Below are 20,340 nucleotides of genomic sequence, written 5' to 3' on the forward strand. Positions count from 1 at the left end.
CTGTGCACCTCTTTTTTTTCTCTTCCCGCTTCTCCTCTATCCCAATTCCCTCCTCCATTTACCAGGTTGACAATCCAGGTAGGCTAAAGCAAATAGGGAGCCCAAGGCTTGGTGAGCAGAGTGACAAAAATCTGCTTAGCTGATCCCTCGCTTCCAAATAAAAATCTAGGCCAGGCTATACCAAAGCAGGGCCTGGACAAGTGAAGCAGGTGAGCAGCCTCTGGGTCGACAAGCAACCGACTGGCAAAACTCTCTGATCACATTTCCTCAAAGGGTCACGAATCCAACTCTCTAAGGCTGATTGGGGGTGAACACAACACAACGTGGTGAGAGAGGAGTTTGGGGGGGGAGGTTACCACTTGTCCACTAGGGCCCTGTAGGAGCAGCTGCCTGCATTTACGAGCCTTTCAAGTTCCCGACACTTTATGCCCTATGATCAGCTGCTACCCTCAGCGACACACGCGGTCTACACAACGCACACATCCTTCCTGCTATTCGGGCCAGTGTGGGAGCCAGGTGAGTCAGACATGCACCGTCTGCTACGTTAACCAGTGCAACAGGACTTGTCCACCTAAACACCTGAACCACCCTTTCAAGTTGCCCCCTTCAGCTGCCAGAGGCATCATCCAAACCAATTCCTGATTACCCATCAGGGCATGATGAGAAGAATTAATTAGGCCGAAAGCAGCACATCATGGTTGAAGGACACAAAACCGGAAGACATTTTTTTCATGCATGGTTCACTGCTGATACAACCCAGCACTAATCAACTGCTGCATTCAATTCAACAATCACTTCCACGACGACAAGTTGGGGTGTTTGAAAGAAGAAAACAAAGCATGTACTGAGGAAATACTGCCCTAAAAAGTAGGGTTACTTTTTAAAATGCATATATGTTCATGTTATGTTCAAATATTATAATCTAAAAAAAGCTAAATTCGAAATTCAGAGCACATCTATTGCTTCTCAACGTCTCTGAACATGGTGAAGGCTGAGCCGGCGGCTCACAGCTAACAGCGCTAACAGTACAAAAAAACGTGCTGAAAACAGCGCTGACAGAGCTCAGAGCATTAACGTGGGGAAGAATTGGAGAGTGAGCGATATGCTTCCGTGACGATCATATCAGCTGTAAACACCGTACGAGTGGAGTGCAGAGAAGCTGCCATGAGCTAGCCAGCGGGTCACACTCACATGCACTAAAGGCTATGTAAACAAAGCACAGAGAAGCAGATAACAACACACACAGAGGGAGAGTGACGTCATTCCCTGCTCAGGTCACACACAAATAGTTGTTAAATGAATGCTCTGAATATTGAATAAAGAACCTTTAGTGAATATAACGTATGTACAACGCAAGAGAGGAGGCCATCTGGGAATATAGCCCTGCTGTCTCAGGTTCAACAGCTTTTAACCGCTGCTGCTCTGTATGACAGAACTGGGATGGAGGAAGTTCATTCTCACTGTCTCACTGTGCCTCAGACGAGCTTGCTTTTACCTCCCCCATTCATCTAATGCTGGGATGTCTTTCAATATCCAATTTTACATGTGCAGCCGTGCACTCCATCTCCATCTATATCAAAGGCAGTGCTCCCCGCAGCTCCTCTCCTCCTTAATGCCGTTGTTGCTTCCCACCAATCCCAGTCCCCAAGTGGGGTAGATCTGCGCTTACGCACAGAGTGAACCACACACAGCCAATTCCAATTTAGATGATGCAAGTATTGGGTAATGTGTATTCAGAAGAAAATGCAGAGCAGATCGCCTATCTCTATAATCTGACTTGCAGAGCCCTGTAGCAGTCTTTTGGTCTTTGGGTACATAGGAGTTATAATGGAGATGATGGAGCATGGTGAGCATCAATGTAAACCTAGATCTAGAATTTAAATAGGACATTAACTCATGGACAGGACTACAAACTAGAACCAATGCATTCTCATTCAAATACCAACGTTTGGTCAGTGGCCCATTGCTTCAAACTATGAGGCTCTAGGTATCCCTGTAAATGTACACTATCCTCTTGTTACATGCACACTTTTAAAAATAAACGTATGTTTTCTAGGTTTTAAGCTTACTTAGGCAACAACTACTTGGTTTGGTTTAGGCAATAAAAGTACTCGGTGAAGCTTAGGAAAATATGGGTTTGAAAAAGTGTTTTTGTTCGATGAAATAAGTCAGTTTATTATGTAATTGGCTTTACTTAAGCAAATAAGCTATATAAGGAAACTGTGGTGAAATAAGTCAACATTGACTTGTGTTCACACAGGACATGAACAGTGGTGTCCTGTTTGACATTATTGTGTTTGATTGAACAACCTGAACCTCCATTCCTGCCCGACCTATACAGACTTTCTCTTTCTTTTTACTACTTATTTTTCTATAAGTGTCTAACAATGATGCAGATAGGTTTATATTGGAGTTAGTTGTGAGCCCGGTGCGTCTCATACAAACACTAAAGAGTACCTCGAGGCGTCGGTATCATAGGCTGAGGATCACTGACCAAGTGCCAAGGGCCTTTGACGAGTTGGGATTGAGAATGGGTTGCTGGAACAGCTTCTGGTGTTCGCTTACAGTGGACTAAAGGTCTAGTTCTGGTCCTGATTAGAACTGGTTCCTCTTTTGCAAGAAAAAGTGCACAAAAGGCCTGGAATATTGATTTCCCCCTAGCAGCGTTCTGCTGAGGTGAACATCTACTGCCCTCCACAATCAATCATCGCCTCCAGGGTGCCACCCAGAAGTTCACAACCAGTTTTTGAAATCCTGATGACACTCAGACGACAGAGCTTCACTGATGTATGATAGTACTCGGTTTCACTCTTGGTCGGGAATGAAAATACTCCAACCTTCAGAAAATAAAGATTTATTTGTTTGAATCTACATCACGCAGTGAAATGTAAACACTTCACATCCTGTACACATGATCACAGCATGTGAGTGCTAATATACTGGATGAGGCTCACAACTGAGGTGTTATTGTTTCCAATATATATGCACCTCCACCCTCTTAACCCCTCTTCCTAAATCAATCCCCTGCAAAAGCCGTCCAGAGGCAGCGGTATATCCGCCAACACTATCCCTCCTGCTTTGCCATGCTCCAGCTAAGCCCAGGAAACAGCAGCATATACAGGAGCCGGTCTGCAGGGAGAAGGAGAGGGTGGGGGGAGGAGCGGGATTGAATGGGGAAGTGGGAGTTGGAGGGCAGGGGAGGGGAGGGGGGGGGGGGTTCTTTGGGAAGGGAGCCAATCCAATTACAGGCAGCGTTGCAGCCCTGGTTTCTTTGGCGGCACTAAATTCACATTTCAACAGTCTCTTCCTCCCTCCCCCAGTACCTTCCTCCTTCTCCTATCTCTGCCTCTTCCTGCTACTCTTTTTCCTATTTTTTCCTCATCATGGCACACACCCACACCCCCTAAACATGCATCCCCACACACCCTCCCTCTCCCTGTCTGTTTGTCTCTCTCGGTTGCATGAAAGAGGTAACGGTATAGAACTGTATCACCAGCAAAGCATCCAATCATGTCACCCTATAGCTGTGTCATGCTCAGATCTGAAGGAAGCCTGCAGCCTCATACCCAGTCTACACATCTAACGCAACTCTGTAGGAGCTTATCAGCCTTCTGCAGAGGAGCTGCAGCCAGGGGTCACCTCATCGGGTCACCCTATCCCTCTGGCCTCCCTGTGGCACCTGAGGGAGTGAATGGATTACACTCTTAATGTAAACACATGCATATTTCACACACACTGAAACAGATCCACGCACCTTAACAATGACAGTGGGCAGAGCAGTCCACTTTCTTGCACTACTATCTTATTAAAAAAAGGAATATTTTCTTTTTCCACGCGACGGAGGAAACTCACACTGTGGGCAGGCTAATTGTGGTCACTCTCTTCTTCATGCCCATTAGGTGGACAGTCAGAGTTTGTTAAATCATGTGCTTGTTAGGGGTTTCACAGAATACTCAACTAGCCAAATTCTCAAAATTCAAAATATTATAAATGAAAATGTAATACGATAATGCTGGATTGATAAATAATGAATACAAAAATATTGTTTTCCTATGCAACCCATCGGGGGCTCAGACCACAAGGTCTAAGCGGAATGCTGAGAGCCTTCATCGCATTCCATTATATTTGAATTGTCACCAGCCGCCTACGTTTTGTGTTTTCCTTAACATAAATTAAGACATTTACATCATAAATTGGTTCATAGAAATGTACTAGAATGCAAACAAATTAAGGATTTGAACCTCAAAAATTCCTTTGAGAAGGACGCTTAGTATCCACCAATAGTCTTGGTGATCAATGTTTCTTTAACCTCAACATTGATGATTGCTTTTTCTCATACCTTCAAAATACAACATGTTGAGAGCTGGTGTTCATGGCATCTTTTGCAACAGAGTACTACTAGGAAGTAGACCTCCTGCATTTTCTGATTTAGGCTACCTCATGGTGAGAGGCTGATAACTAATCATGATGACAATACATCAGATAATGCTCATTACGTGAACGTTCTGCTAGTACACGTGGTATACCGTATTGTGTTGTCTTGTGGATCCAGTCTCCACAAGGTTTTTCAGCTCTGGCCACTGGAATTCTAGGTGCCGTTGTCATATGGAAATAAATTCCTCCCCCCATGTTTGTGTGGTTACAGTCGTGCCCCTTTGAGGAGTAAACAAGGCTAGTTTGCATGGATTCTCAAACAGGGGGCAGAAAATAGAAGCTAGAGGACTTGGGGAAGGAAAGTGACAGCTAGAGTATGGATGGAAGGGGGGAGATAGAACAATATGCAAGCAATGGCTACACCATTTTCTGTCTCATTTAATTTAACCAAGTCAAAAAAGGTGGTAAATTATTTAAAAGCTCAAGCAAGGGATTACATGAAATGAATCTTCTCTCCACCACTGCCGGATTGGTGTATTGATTTAATTATGAATAGATGGAGATGAAAATAACCCAGGCCAGCACTGTTTGTGTTGCGTTGCCTGGCTTGAAATAGCAAATATCTTGCCAAAAAGCAGTTTTAGCAACTATCTTCCCTTTGCAAAGTCTTCCTCTAAGCTTAACACAGCTGTTGTTAGTAGGGGGAGGGACGACTGTATAACCCAGTTATGGCCATGGGACACACTCCTGCTGTCACTCAAACAGGTAGCCCCATGGGAGGAGGAGCCAAGCCTTCAAACGGCTTTCTAAATGTAGTCTAGTATTGGCCTGTCACAATTCCTATTTTGGACTATATAATGTTCCAGATATAATTGTAAGAACCCATATTATTGTCATTTTAAGACCATTTTATGTCACTGATATGATTATAAATTAGCATAATAATGCAAGTACACCTTTTCAAAGAGCATGCACCTTTAGTTTACAAAAGTATTCATTAACATTGAAAAGTGAAAAAAATAATATGAAAAATATCCAAAATAAATAATAAAATAATATAAAACCAAACAAAAAAAACACCAATAAAAAACTCTCGGGTCTTATCAAAAATATGCCATGTTTGCGCAATGACCAAGTCTTATAACGGTATAGAAAATGTATTCTGGCATCATGTTGGCTAATGACAGCAAAAAGTATTGAGGCCATGTCAATATATCGCACAATAAGTTGATAACGTAAAAATGATCAAGGTCATGTCCATGTTTTATGATTTGTCGATAATATGATTATCATGACAGGCGTAGTCTACAAAGCACCAGCAGTATGCAAGACAAACAACAATGGTGACACAATGCAGCCACACAAAAACACGTAATGCATTCTAAAACACGTCATTGACATTTTAACATTCGACAAACAGTCGAAGCATCAGTGGCACTAGTGGCAACAGCAACAGCTGTTAATGAATCAGCAAAATGTTGATATTTTTGAAAAATCTCACTCCTCATATCATCCTAAACCGAGAGCACTCATTTCTCTCGCCATTCAATCCTGTCAGTGGGCAATCTCCTCTAATACCTTGTTTCCTGTGGCTGGTGTGTGAAATCTATCATTAACTGGCGAGCAGCCCTTTACCCTCTGTGGTTTATATGTATTCTCTAACCAAAACTAGGAGGTTTAGTGCATGGACCTGCACTCTCTTTTGTCTCTCAGTGAGCCACAGGCAGAAAGGTGCTTATTAAAATGAATGGGTCAGTACAGGCTATTCAACACTGAGACACGGGAGCTCACTTAACAAGGAACTGACCACTACAGTGAGCTAGCCATCGCCATTATTCCTTTTCCAACACTTTGAAAGCAAGCATTAAATATTAAGTAGATATGGTTCCCTTTGACCATGATCCATCAGCAAGGAAATAGGACCACTTCACAGAGTCTGTACCCCATGGACGTGATGAAAGGTGCAGAACAACAGGCCTTTAACTGCTGGGTGAGAGAAGGAAAGGAGCTGGTGCTCACCTTCTTTAGGCGTCCACTCTTGGTGCCCACGAAGGCTACACAGTAACCATTGTAGATATAGGAGGTGACAGAAGTCATTCGGTCCCGAGTCTCGGTGTAGAGAGTGTGACCGGTCACCAGCTGAGAACCACCAAGCGGCTGGTTGATGTCCAGACCACAGAAAGAGTCGTCAATGGGCACCGGCTGCAGACAGAGATAAGACAACAACAAAAAAGTTATAGAAATATGAATGAAGGACAAGAGATAAACTGGAACATAGAAAAGCATTAGAAGAAAAAAAGAGATCATGACTAGGAGACAAATGTGTTACATAGAAACCCTTGACGTGAAATGTACTGTATGAGGGGGAGCGACACAAATACCTCAGAGGAAAGGCAGACTCAGAGAAGAAGACATTAGGAGAGGGGATAGGCTGAGACGCAGAGCATTATAAAAGAAGACAGCTCGGTAAGGAGGAAAGATGAAGGTGACAGAGTGAGACAGAGAGACAGAGAGAGAGAGAGAGAGAGTGATGGTCTAAGTTGTGAAAATAGTAGCAGTGTCAGAGAGTGTCTGAGACGGAAATGAGGGAGGTGGGAGGGGTGAGCCTGAGAGAGAGAGCGGGAGGGAGGTCAGAGCGAGGTGGAGGTGTGCAGCTAAGTCTCCCAGCCAGACAAACGCTTGCCTTTCTGTTCCACTTGGCAGACACGCCTCAGCTCCGCCTGAGTGAGCTCCACCTTGCTCTCACCGTGGCTCATTACCCTGGCCTATCATCACACCTCTGCAGGAAAACACATGCTGCATGATAACTATGCGCACCGGCAAACACACTACGTGATGACTGTGCAACCATGAGATAGGCATCTAAGCGAAGAGGCTGCAATAAACTGTATTTTCCCATTCATTAGAAGAGAATCGCTGCCATAAAGTCTCGTTAAGTTCTGGGGCGTGACTGTACTGTATATCTTACACGAATTGTGTAGAGCAACGACTTAACTCCACCCTGAAGATATGAGGAGGTGGTGAATGAGGAGCAAGACAGCGGTCGTTCTGGTGTTGAATCAGGTCAGCTGAGAAAGTCTGAGTGGCAGTGGCCTCAAAGTGCCATGTGGAGTAAAGTGAGATGGCCAGGCGGGCTCAGGCCCAGCACGCCTCCCATATATACATCCTATAGTAGCTTGCACACAAATTCCATCTCATTCTCCATTAGAATATATATATATATATATATATATATATATATATATATATATATATATATATATATATATATATATATATATATATATATATATATCCCCCTCCCTTCAACCCCAACTCATTAATTCTCTATCTGCCACTACTGTATGTCTCTCTCTCGTCTCCGTCCCTGTCAGAGTGGTATAAGCAGACTATGTTGAGTGACATTTCCCACTATGGGAGGCAGCTCAGCCTCTCACTACACACCATGGCTGTAAAACCTTTCAGTACTACGCAGATTCTCATGAGTGGAGCAAAGGCAATAACGCTGACAGGGAACAATCGCCTCCGGTCTGTTGTCACGCCCCCCAAACTTTATGGCATTTCCTTGTATTTCCTTTGCTCAAAATAGCACAAAGTGCTAGGGGGTACACCACTGCAGTATTCAAATTGGAGAAAAAAAACCCATCTAAGCTTACCTCATTCTTTTCTGTTATAGTTCTAAAGTCAAATGTGCTGTATATAATTGTTTAAAGCTTGTTTTAAACATATACCGATTAGACATGGACACACAAAAAGAATCAGATGGGAAAGCAAGCATCTATCTTGTGAAACAGCCGTGAGTTCCAGACTTCGGCTTATCAATAGCTGCCGCCTCAAATGCATGCAGCTATTCCACATATGGTCTTATGGGAACAAGACCATTTGGTTCTGATTATATCGAGATTGTTTAGATGATGTACGCTTAGCAGACTTGGCCGCCAAGCCCGATCCCCCTGGATTGCATGTGGTTGAGTTTTCTTGTACACCTTCCTGCTGATTTTCTGTTTCCCTCTGCCTTATCACAAATCTCACAAGCAGTGAAGAAATGTAGATTTGCCACGTCTCAGACTGTTTCATACAGATTACGTTGGTTATCTTTAGCGGAGCTGTGGTGAGACCAAAATAGACTGTAACCCTGTGTGTTGAATCCTTATCGAACAACTCGCAATACAGTATAATATTTAATCTATGCTGAGAAAACAGTTTGGTCTGCTTCAGCAGTTGACTGCATAATCTTGTAAACAATGACACAAAGCGTTTCATTTGGTGGAATCTGAATGAAGGATGAGTTACATGTGACGGGATATCTGCTCTCAGAGTTTCCCTCCCAAGATATATCGTTGTTATCGACACTAGCTCCCCTTTTGCTCTCATGAGAGGTTCATAATTTGGTGGGGCATGAGCAAAAGCAGGACAGGATAATAGTGTTAGTCAGAGAGAGACACACACACACACACACACACACACACACACACACACACACACACACACACACACACACACGCAGACAGCTTGATACTGAAAGAATCCTATCATGGCTGTGCTCCTTGGGAGTGACTACAGAGATGGTGTGAGCCTCCAGATGGCAGAAGGCTGGACGGCTGAGTGATAAATCTTTGATTGGCTGCTATGTCTGAATCCCCTGGCTCAGCCTCAGTTCCATTCCCAGCCTCAGCCTCGGCCTGCATGTAAGCGTGCACACAGCGAAATGTCCGCAAGACGGGAATGAGAGCCGGGGATGTAATTACGGTTCTCTGCTTTCAGCTCACTGGCTACCTGCTGTAAGCAATGGACCAGAGGAAAGGCACCGGGACGGCATGTGTGTCAGAAACCAAGCGAGGCATAGAACAAACTAACAAAACATTAAATAAAATCTCTCGAGTTGGTCTAACCTTGATTCACCTCGTAGTTTGATGCGCCTGAGACACAGGCACTCTAAAAATACCGCACAGTGAGCATCGGGAACATGTTTATTTAAGAAATTCAAGATATGAAACATGCACTTTAAAGCAGCCACAGTGAGTTGGGGGCTTTTAACAGCAAGCAGACTAAACATGTTTGCATGGCTGATATATCCGGTTGTTAAATATAATTTGCATCGGCTTCAAGAGTTCCTCATCAATTGACATCTATCTACATTATCCATATTATACTATGGATTTATTGGCTGCTCATTGAGCAAGAGGACATGGTCTTAAAGACTGCCTTTCAGATCTTCCTATCACAAAGCTTGTGGTGTATAGTGTGAAAGGAGTGCAGAAAGCTATTGGCAGTGCATGCCTAAATAATGGAGTGGGAGGTGCAGCCTTGCAGGCATAGGAAAAGAATAGAAGTATCGAGACAATTCCATTCAAATCAATGTAGCAGGATGGTAAGCATGGCGGCCATTTTAATGTGAGCAGTTGCCATTATGACCGTTGTAGCAGGCTAGCTACAATATAAACTAAACCGACATACGGCCTCACTGAGGTGAGGTTTTGCAGTAACGACTGAAACTAGCAGTGGAGTTAATGCTTACAGCTTAATCCGCACACTCTTGTTACAGTGTAGGGAAGCACATTTCTGTCGCCAGATGAGTGACTTTGTTCGGCTCGTTTTGGTAACCAGTGTAGCATTAAAGTATGGTGGATTTAGCTTGCTAATTCTGTGACGCTTTATTGCTACACTGGTTAAAATGCTACACAATGAGCTGAACAGCGGGCCGGTGGCCAGCAGCAGCAATGGGACTAACTGTCTCACTCCCCACCATTCTGGAGAAGGAAAAGCTATCTAGCCAATTAGCCAGCCACCTGTCTCCGGAGCTGCGCAGGCTCTCTTCCCGTCGAGCTGCACACTTTTCAGTCCCACTACGTGTGCCGTCACTATAACATCAATGGCCACTTCCTTTGTACTAGTCAAATCACCAACAATCTATTTCTGTGTTTTCCAGGTAACAGCTGGCACCCTTTAGAGCCCACTGAGATGATCAGGGACCCTTCTGGGAAACTGACAAAATGTTCAAATTTGAGCTCCCACAGATAGAAAGCCTCCCAACCTCAGCATTGTCATCACTGTACACCATCTCTCCTTCTTCCTCCTACTCGCCGTCTTCCCACCTCTTCTACAGCCTTCTCAGTTGAGCTAATAAAACTCAACAGCTCCTGTTTGAGATAATGTCGCCCTCCTCTTCACAATCACCTCTGACATTGTGCTAATAGGGAATGTACTGATTTTAATAAGAGTGGTCAATTGAGTGACCTGGGGGGATTAGCAACAAAGGAAGCTGATCAGTGGCTCTCATCATTATGAGGTTAGGGACATCATTAAACCTTAAAAATACATTAAGACCTACGCCCCAAACACACACACACACAGTAACGGACTAGTTACACTTACTTACTTACACTGAGCTACAGTAGTCATTAAGTCTGAATCATCTTAAATTCCTATTAGCAATTAAGGAATGAAAGCACAGAGGACTGTAGCCTCCTGGGAATGAAGGAAAATCAAGAAACGTAATTCTGCTTGACAACATGCAGCAGATACATGTAGTACAAGATAATTGGGGGCTTCCGAAGAAATAGGCTGGTGTGTGATCTCCCCCCCCCCCCCCGGGTGGAAGTGTGTTTATTTGTATTGTGCTCCAGGAGATTATCACTTTGATGGTTGTCAAGAAAAATTAATCGGCCCTCATTCATGAATATCTCTTATTGAAATATACTTGAAAGTGCATGTTCTCTGATATCAGAGCTGCAAAACAATTTGGCATAATTACATGTAGTGTGAGAATCATTTGATAACAGAGGGTAAGCTGCGCAAGGCAGTCAATAGCATTTCCTCATGATTGCTGTGTTTATTTTCACAGCAGCATACGCCCTCAAAACTTTGAACGCTGTGCTCTCTAGGCTCATTGAGAAGTGTCGGTCATTCCCTAAATGGTCACTATCTTATTATTTTAAGGAAGGAAACAAGATGCAGATGTTGTTGGACCATTGCATGTATTATCCTCTACTGCTTATCAGATTCTGCTTCACCTTAATTTTCAGGTTCATGCTTGTAGTTTCGGTCTTTACTAGAACATGTACAGTATTCACCCTCTGTTTGAAACGCTCTATTTTAGTGCATGTCTCTTTAAGCCCCTCTGCCAAAAATGAATGAACTGAAAATGACCTATGTAAGTAAGAATTTACATTTCCCTCTAAGAGCAGCCTTGGAGTGTTGATAATGTGTACTGTAATAGAAATGTCCCTATTGTCACCACATGGAAGACGCATATTTCAGTCAATCATTTCCATACTGTTAATATGTAAGAGGTACATGGTGTGTGTGGAGTACATCTGTATATGTGTGCACGTATGAACATGTAACTCACCGCTTTGGTGCACTGCACATCCTTCCCAAGCAGCCAGTTGAGCTCCAGGTTTCCTTCTCCCTGGTAGCAGGACTGCAGGCGCTCCTTGATACGTGCGTTGATGTCTCGGATGGTGAAGACGCAGAGCGCCGAGTCATCCGGTGGGCGATGGAACTGCTTCTGGCCCTTGGAGAAGATGGTGAAGAGCACATCATCTTGGGCACTGATGTTGAGCGAGACAGCGAGAACGCGGCCTGGCTTGCCGAGGTAGGCAGCCTGCAGCAGCCGGTACTCAACGCCGTTCTTCACACAGCCAATAGGCAGAGAGACATAGGAGTGAAACTTGCGATCGTCTTTGCAGAGGCGGACAATGCGAGAAGTGTAGAAGAGGTCATTGGTGGATCCGCTTGATGACATGCTGTTCTCTGGCGTCTCGGGCTGCACAGTCAGGAAGTAAACAAAGCTGCCACTGGCAAAGCCGTAAACATAATAGATGTCAAAGTGGGAGACCAGTGCCAGTGTGTCTGATGGTATCTTGATGAGGGAGGACACAAAGTCAGTGTGCAATTCATAGTCTAGCATCGCAGAAGACTCCGGATCACGGGGCAGCTTTCGACTGGAGATAGTGGGAAAGTAGTCCTGTTTTCCGTCCACTGCTGTGCCAATAAATAGGGTGCCATCCTGGCCCTGTGAAGGCACAATGACCCCGTACATAGTCCCAGTCTGGTTGACACTGGAGAGGTAGTGCTCCTTCTTGTGGGAGGGCTCCACTAAGATAAAGAGGTCATCCAATCTGAGGAGTTTGCAGACACCCTGGTAGAGGCTGCCACAGGCCAGCAACCGATTTTGGGAATAATCAACGAGGAGAAGCTTGTTGACATTGTTGGTCGAGACAAGGGGCTCAGAACAGGGCTGGACAATCAGAGGGGGGTAGCAGGCCTTGTTGTCATCCTCTGGGCCTGTATCATGGGAAACGAGGAGGGTCAGGTTGCCTGAGAGCTTGTACACACGGTTGACTGCTCCGATATACAATGCCCCCGTGGTCTGGTGAACCGTCAGGTGGTTGAACACCCAGTCCCGGCGTTCGGGGTGGAAACTAGTGAATGTCTGCCCACTGCACAAGGCAGGGACCGCTAAGAGCCAAAAGCCTAGCAGAGTAGCCATAGCTCCTACTTTAGGGTCAGGCGATAAAGTCCTGCGTGTAGCCCGCCGGCCCGCCATGTTTGATGGGCCTGCAGGGAAACGGCAAAGGAAGCAGAGAGAAGGGACGAGGCGAAGAACGGAGGGGACCTTCGCCTTTCTGTTGTTGAAGGCTAACTTGCAGGTCAAATCTCTGCAAGGGTCTTCACATGTTTCTGGAAAAGAAAACAAGAAATAAAACAATTTTAGATATCACATTATGCCTAACACATCCAACAAAAGGAAATACGTCTGACTCAATGGAAAAGCCTCAAAAGGTCAAAGTTCTTCCTCAGTGAGGCGATGAGCTGCGGAGAAGAGAAGTGGAGGTTTAAAGACACAATGAGCGGAAGCCATCATGGTGCACATTCCAAAGGAGTTGCTGAACGGGGCAGGACAATGCAGGAAAGAGAGGCTGGTTACCCCAACGGAAATTAGCCTGACCTGACTCATACTACCGCTCACGCTGACACACACTGAGCAAGCGGTTTCTAAGAACAAAACTGCATCAGACTCACACAAAGCCTTGGACACCTGGCAATGACTCAGCAGACTTAAAGTCAATTGGAAACAATAATAATTGGTGCATGTTGTTACAATGATTCTAAGCTCCAAAAACCATTATGACAATAATATCTGTGACCATACCAGAAAACATGAATTAAGTTTCGATTAAAAATACAATAACAAACAATAACACAAACATAAGCACACAGCGGAAACTCCTGTGCTCGTTTCGTCTTCAATTAATTTCTACCCCCTCCCTCAGGTTTTTTTACGCTGACTCCAACCGATCAACCAACGCCCCCAGCATTTGTTCCCTTTCCATATCCATCTGTAAAAACATACATCAGGCAAAGTGTGCAATTTATGCAACCACGCTCAGCCTGGGCTGCAGAGATCTCTCTGCCATAAACTACGAGACCGAGCTCTGTGCTGTCTGTCCCCGGGAGTTAATTATCTCGTCCATTGGAAAGGAAGGCCTGGATCTTATTACTGGAACAAAGTGAGAACAAATTGGGAGCCACTTCCACACATCTCTCCCTTTGCTCTCTGCTCTTTATAAGGCTTTTACAGAATCTGAACCTATTCGTTATTAGTCTTCAAAACGTTACTGTTGTTGTTCTTTTGTTTTTTTTATCATTTTATTCTATTCATCTTCTGCTGACATAGTCAGATTGTAGAGGGATTAATCACTGGCGGCACTACAATCATCTTTAAATGAATCACCGTATTACACAGTTCCCTCATAAAAACACCAGCCAACAGTATAATATACAGTATGTGTATGTGTGTGTGCCTCGTTCTCACAGTATTATCAGTGTACTCTATCAGAACCGAGCACTGTGAGGGGCTAACAAGTGGAGACAATGGCAGTGCATCCCAAAATCAAGTATGATTAGGCGTAGCAATTCAACAAGGGTAATTACTGCGGAGCTGGAGGAGGTAAGCTGGGGAGCGACACGGGGACGCCGGGGGGCTCGAACGTGTCAGAGATGGCCCTACATCGTTTGTCACGCTCCAGATTTGCATTTCCAGCAGCGAGGGCGCAGAGAATCAACGGCGAAGGATGTGGCTGGAATAATCAGCGACTGCGCCTTGAATTAACAAGCACTTGCGACCGAAGATATAAGGAGCATTACATAGAGAGATCCTACGCACCCAGGCCACTACAGCGACCGTGTTAGAGGCAGGTTTGATTTGCAGAGCCGATTTGGGACTCCCTCTGAACCCTGTCTGTCCTTTCATAAACCTCGTTCCAGATTTGGTAATGGCCATCTTGGGGTCCCTCTCCCCCCCCCCCACCCCCGTGATCAACGGGTACGCTACTCAGCTCGGACTTAAATATAGACCCTTAGGGAGTGTATTGATCCATGTGTCCATAAACACAGGTCCTAAGGCCCAGTCAAGCTGTTCTCGGCGTGTGAGCAGACGGAGGTTTGGGAGGTGCTCCGTCCCAGAAGCACTTTATTAGCATGGTCATAAAAGTGCCATTGCTTCTGAAAAAAACAGCAAGGGTCAGACCCCCACCTTCACTTTCAGCTGCCTGCACGCTGCCATGCTCCTTTGTTTAGGTTTGTACATGCTGGATGTGCAAAGTGGATCCCTTTGGTGGTATAATCAGCCTCCTGCTGAGCCAGCTTTTTCCTCATGCCCCGCAGCCTTTTGCCCTTTAGAGTTCTTGCTACACCCCCGCCCCTTAATCACATGTGTGTATAAAACATTTACTCCCATCCATCTTTTCTTCCTCGTCTTTTTTTATTTCTCTCCTCTTCCACAGTCGTTGGAAGATGTATGCATGTTGTGGCAACAGCTGCAGAGAAAGAAAGTGACTGAATGGTGTAAATAAAAGTCTCAACAAAAGGTTATCCATTCATATTGCTGTCAGTAACAGAGGGAATGAAGCCTTTGTTTAAGTTGATTGCATGACCAGCTCTTTGTTGCACTTGACAGAGACTTCTCTGTACTGTGCAGCTGAGGAGTAAACTTGAAAAGAATAAGAACAACACCAGATCACCACTAGCGCTCTGTAGTTCAAAGCCATGTCTTTCTGTTGTTTATGAGGAGTCAGAATCACCAAGAACAAAATTAACATATAAATGCAACCAGGAATGATTCATTGAAAACATAGTTACCTACTGACCTAGAAAAAAGAAGAGGGCATGACTAAGTTAGCAGTGAATATAATTACCGGTAAGGTAGAACGAAGGCAGCATTTTGGGCTTTTAATTGCAAATTTCTCTCATCAGCTTTGTAAATGTAGCTCCTGCTATGTGAGACATTTTTGCCAATGGTGCTAAGGATCTAACAGCAACTGACTAATTGCAATATCAGCAATATTCTAAGACAAAATGAACAGTTGTCTATCTCTGACAACACAAACAAGTCCTGGTTCTGAAATAAGTTCAGTTTACTGACGCAGGAAGGAAGATGGTCTGACATGACGTCAACCACTTACATATGTATATATGGATAGATAAAGTGTATAAAATGGCAAAAATAAACTCAAAATATCAAGGTCATGGTTAGTAGATTTAGAGCTCTACTGAATCTAGACAAGTGTCATGTTTCATCTTTATTTAAGTAAATTAATCTGGAGTTTCGCCCACCCAACTCAACTCTTGTTTCTTGGGTAGTTGAAATGTCATTTGTGCTTGAGCTCATAAGCTTTTATTTGTACCTGCAGTTGCTATCTGGCACCTGATCGGTACTGCGCATGTGCAACTCTCGCCAGAGGGAAAAAAGATGGTTCACTTCTGAGCTACTTCTATCATCAGCTCCGGAAAACCACGATGTATTTAACTATTTTTCAACACTTGCTCAAGAAGAGCCTCGAGTCAAGAGTCATAAGAGAGACCAAACGCTCTTGCATTCTGGAACGCAAGCTGTGATCATAGCTCGGAGAAAAGCCAGGTTTCTTTCCCCCGCAAAACTTCCCATTGATAATGAATAGTCAGGCTCACAAAACACTGCTTTAGCACCCTCAGCCAGGCCGCTTCTGAGCGCTTGTTAAACAAACTGGTCCCACTGTTTCTGGTTGTTGTGGGTCCCTGTGCCGGGATGCTGGAGATTTCCCCCAGCCACTGGGCAAGATACAGCGGCCGTGCCAACTGCGGTTAAAGGAGAGCTGCATTGTGTCTGCTTATCTCATGAAGAGATGCAGAGAAGCAGCGGACGGAATAGGCAAGGCCAGAAATGAAAAATGAAATGAATGTGAAATGATAAGCTATGCAAACCATCACTGAGGGTTGTGAAGACAACAGCCTGAGGGCAGTGCAGCAGCCAGCAAACTGAATCAGAAAAGAACAGGCTTTAGGATGTGGCCTCCGGAGCAGGAACAGCTCTAAACCTCTGTCACCCTGGAATAGGCAGCAGGTCTTCTCCTTTTTTTTCCTTTTTTTGTCCCTATATCCTAAGCTTCTTAACAATGCAGCCAAATTTGCTTGATCTCCTAAATTCATATTTACAGCAATTGTATTGCGAAAGATAAAGAACATAAACCGAAATCCGTTCACGGTGCTAAATCCATTGTTGTTGGATAGGAAACTGAAATAGGAGATTGTAATTTCATGCCTTGGATTAATGTGTTATTCCCTGAATCATTAATGTAAAGCGTGAAATCCTAATGCTTAAGTAAAAGTGATACACTACAAATTAAAGAGACAGCTTGGAACAAAAATCAACAAACCAGCTAGTCAAAAAAAGGTTTTAAAAAATGTTGCCGTGGCCATTTGCACAGTAAAAATAAAAAGTTTAATCTCCCCTAAAGGGAAATCTTCTTATATAGGAGCCTATAAAACAGCGATTAACTGCAGAGGTTAGTCCATTAGTCTTCTCGCTTTGCTGCTATCAAGAGCAGAGATAATGAGAGGACTCGCTGGCATCTTGAGTTGTTGAGCTGGAGTTATATTTATACATTCTTTTGTCTCAATAGGAAATGGATTTCTCTGCTCCAGTGCCAGCTCTATCCTTCAGCTTCCAAGAAAACTCAACACATCTATTCTGCATCCATCCACCACAAGGAAATGGCACAGTAGCAAAGTAGGGGGTAACACCCTAAGAAACCCAAATCCCTCCAGTAACTGCCATCATTTCACCGTCTGGTTCCCTGTGCTGTCCTGTTGGAGGTAGTTTATTATGACTAATATTTCCTTTATGTGACAGAATTCTAAATCAAACAACATTAAAGGGAGGAAATAGTCACAGAGACAAGGAATCAGAGTAGTGCACTCACTGCTCTTGCTAATTTTTACTCATAATCGTTTTGATCTGTTTTGTTTTTGTCCATCTTAAGACATGATGTGTGCTAGGCTGTGAGCTATTGCTAAAAGATCTGTAATTCAGTAGTGCATGGTTAATTACAACATGCACTTGTACACAATTAAGCATCAGCTCTAAAGGCACTCCAACAGAACACTTTTCGTCCATTGTTAGTAGCACCATCTTTGTTAGTGACCCATATCAGTGCACTTGCTCATGACATCTGAGTTTAGAGGCCAGCAGCGAGGCCTTCGGTTGTCTTTCACTGATTTGCACCCATTGAAAGCAGTCACAGTACTTCATTACGCATCAACCTCTCAGAGTTATTGCTTCAACGAAGTCATAGGAAAGTGTATTTAAACACACCCCAAATAAAAATTATGAAATGTTCCACAAAAAATATAAAAAATTCCATCAAGACACAAGAATAATCGAGTCTCTGCGTAGCTGCTTATCCCTGAATGCAAACAAGGGCACGTGCATATAATCTTTCCCTTTAACCCCGTCTCTGCTGAGCACCCCCCCCCCCCCTCGCTTCACACATTTCAAACTCTGTTTGAGCAAACACACACTGCTATTAAAACCTATGAAATCCACTGAGAGAGATTACAAAGTCATTGTTATTCTAATGATTTTTGTTTCCCCTCCCACAGCCTCCTCCAAAACACACACACACACACACACATTCACTCTCACGCTATTTTACAAGCTCAGACATGCACGTATCCACAACCACAATCAAAGGCATATGCACATACAGACACGGGTACACATAGACGTTCATAAATTATCCCACTTTTTTTCCCCCCTTCAATCCTTGTTCCCGCTGACACAACTAACAGCCTCCGTGTACTTCTCTTATTAAATTGGAGGTTGAATCCTGAGGCGTGATCTTTCTCAGGCAGTCCCGCTACCAGTAGCTATGCGCTGCACGCCTCATCATCGCTGTCTGTCATCCTGTGAAAGCAGCTTTCTATTACGACGTATTTCCATAAATCTAAATTGTAAAGGGCCTCAGCGAGAAGAGAGTGAATTCTCGGCGGGCGAAGAAAATAAATAGAGCGGGATGTCAGCGGAGGCCACAGGATCAGATAGCTCCACTCAGCTAACATACTGAATCGGGCTCTTTGATTGACACCACACACATTTTATCAAATCGGAGGGCCTTAACTATCCCTGAAGCGTGTTGCCGACGCTGTACAATCCTGTCACTTTGAGAGTCAATATAGTGGTTTAATGAAAGTGGGACGTGGAAGGATGCAATTGTACAACATCAAAGGTGAAGTACCTGTGGTGTTTTGTGGTTGGTGAATTTGAAAATGAATCATGTCCATATGAATTATTAAAGACAGGACATATGCAGACACATGGGACCGAATCTCCTGTAATACAAAGGAAATTGTATAATATTCTATGTTATTTGATCAGAGAGGCCTAAGAGGCTGTGATCTCTTTTTATCAGACAGCACTACATGTTAGGTGTACATAATATTTACGGATATATTTCATGGTAAAAAAAAAAGCTGTGGCTGTAAAACGGTGGAAAAACATTTTATTTCCTATAAATCCGCTATTTCTGCTGCTTACGTTTCCTCCCTACGGTATTAAGAGATTGTTTTATCAAAGAAAAGCAGCTAACAAAGCTCTGCTAATTTCATTTACTATAAATGATTCACAATTACTTTGTGGCCACATGCTGTCCACACTTCACTAAGCTCTGAACTCAATGAGAGCCAGGCCACCGCGGCACGTGGCCCGGCTGATCGAATCCCAATGCGAACACGATCCGATCTTGGAGCGAACAGACTTGACGGTTAATGCGTCCTCCCGGCATGATCGCATGACAAAAGTGACGAGCGTAACCACGGCTTGCTTCTTCTCTGGCCAAATCTTGTGGCACATTTAAGAGTTGTTGAAGCAGACAAATGGACTTGGCTGGTGAACCAGGTAGCAGGTGCAGAGGACAGCCATAGGGGCATTGGTCTGAATGAGCAGGCAATTGTGCATCCTGTGTGCAGTAGACTGGAATGAAATAAATGAGAAGCTCAGTTCGTCTGGCTTTGCTGCATTCGGATTACATAACTCACTTATGTGCTGAACAGTTTAAGAGAGAGGACCAGCTTTGGTGAGGGGCAGCCAAGCCAAGAAGATACAGACGACATTAACCCAAACAAGGGCAGACCACAGCATGACCTGTGTGTGCATGTGTTTGCGCGTGCACCAGCATTAGCACACTGCGCGCAGTCTATGTGCTCTCGTTTGTGTTGATGTATTTGCTTTCTTTATCAACAGTCCCTCCCTGCAGAGGTGTTATCTGCCTGCATCTGCACTGTGCTAAACAAAGCGTGGACTCTGAACTTTGGTGTGCAGTTGTCCAATCAGAATGAGACACCGAAGGACCGAACCTTCTTTCCGATAATCATGCCAAATCAGCAGTTAAAGAACCAACAAACCGCGCTGCTAGTTAGCTGAATTGTCTAAGATTAAGGCTCGTTCCATGGAGTGTGTGTGTGTGTGTGAAACATTGCTGGTTCAGGGAGACTACGGAAGAAGGTTGTGTGAAAAAATTGGCTTCCATTTTAGCCTTATACATCGTCACCCTCCTGCTTCATCATTTGTCTCATTGGGATCAGAGTCGGGCTGGAGCAGAGCTCAGCGGGCCACAGTGACTACCTCTGGAGGGATTGAGAGAGGAG

General features: G+C 44.2%; 1 protein-coding gene across 1 annotated transcript in view; it reads right to left on the reverse strand.

Annotated features, from left to right (window-relative positions):
• The window catches only part of plxna2 (plexin A2), a gene marked incomplete at both ends in the record, with an annotated part of 147,991 nt that extends 135,066 nt beyond the window's left edge, over positions 1–12,925 (reverse strand). Inside the window, 2 exons of the mRNA XM_079175089.1 lie at positions 6,394–6,576; positions 11,726–12,925. Of these exons, the coding sequence (XP_079031215.1) occupies positions 6,394–6,576; positions 11,726–12,925 (1,383 nt within the window). The remainder of the gene's footprint in view (positions 1–6,393; positions 6,577–11,725) is intronic.
• Positions 12,926–20,340: the final 7,415 nt, after the last annotated feature.

Source organism: Pholis gunnellus (assembly GCF_910591455.1).
Source record: "Pholis gunnellus genome assembly, chromosome: 2".
NCBI classification, from domain to species: domain Eukaryota; kingdom Metazoa; phylum Chordata; class Actinopteri; order Perciformes; family Pholidae; genus Pholis; species Pholis gunnellus.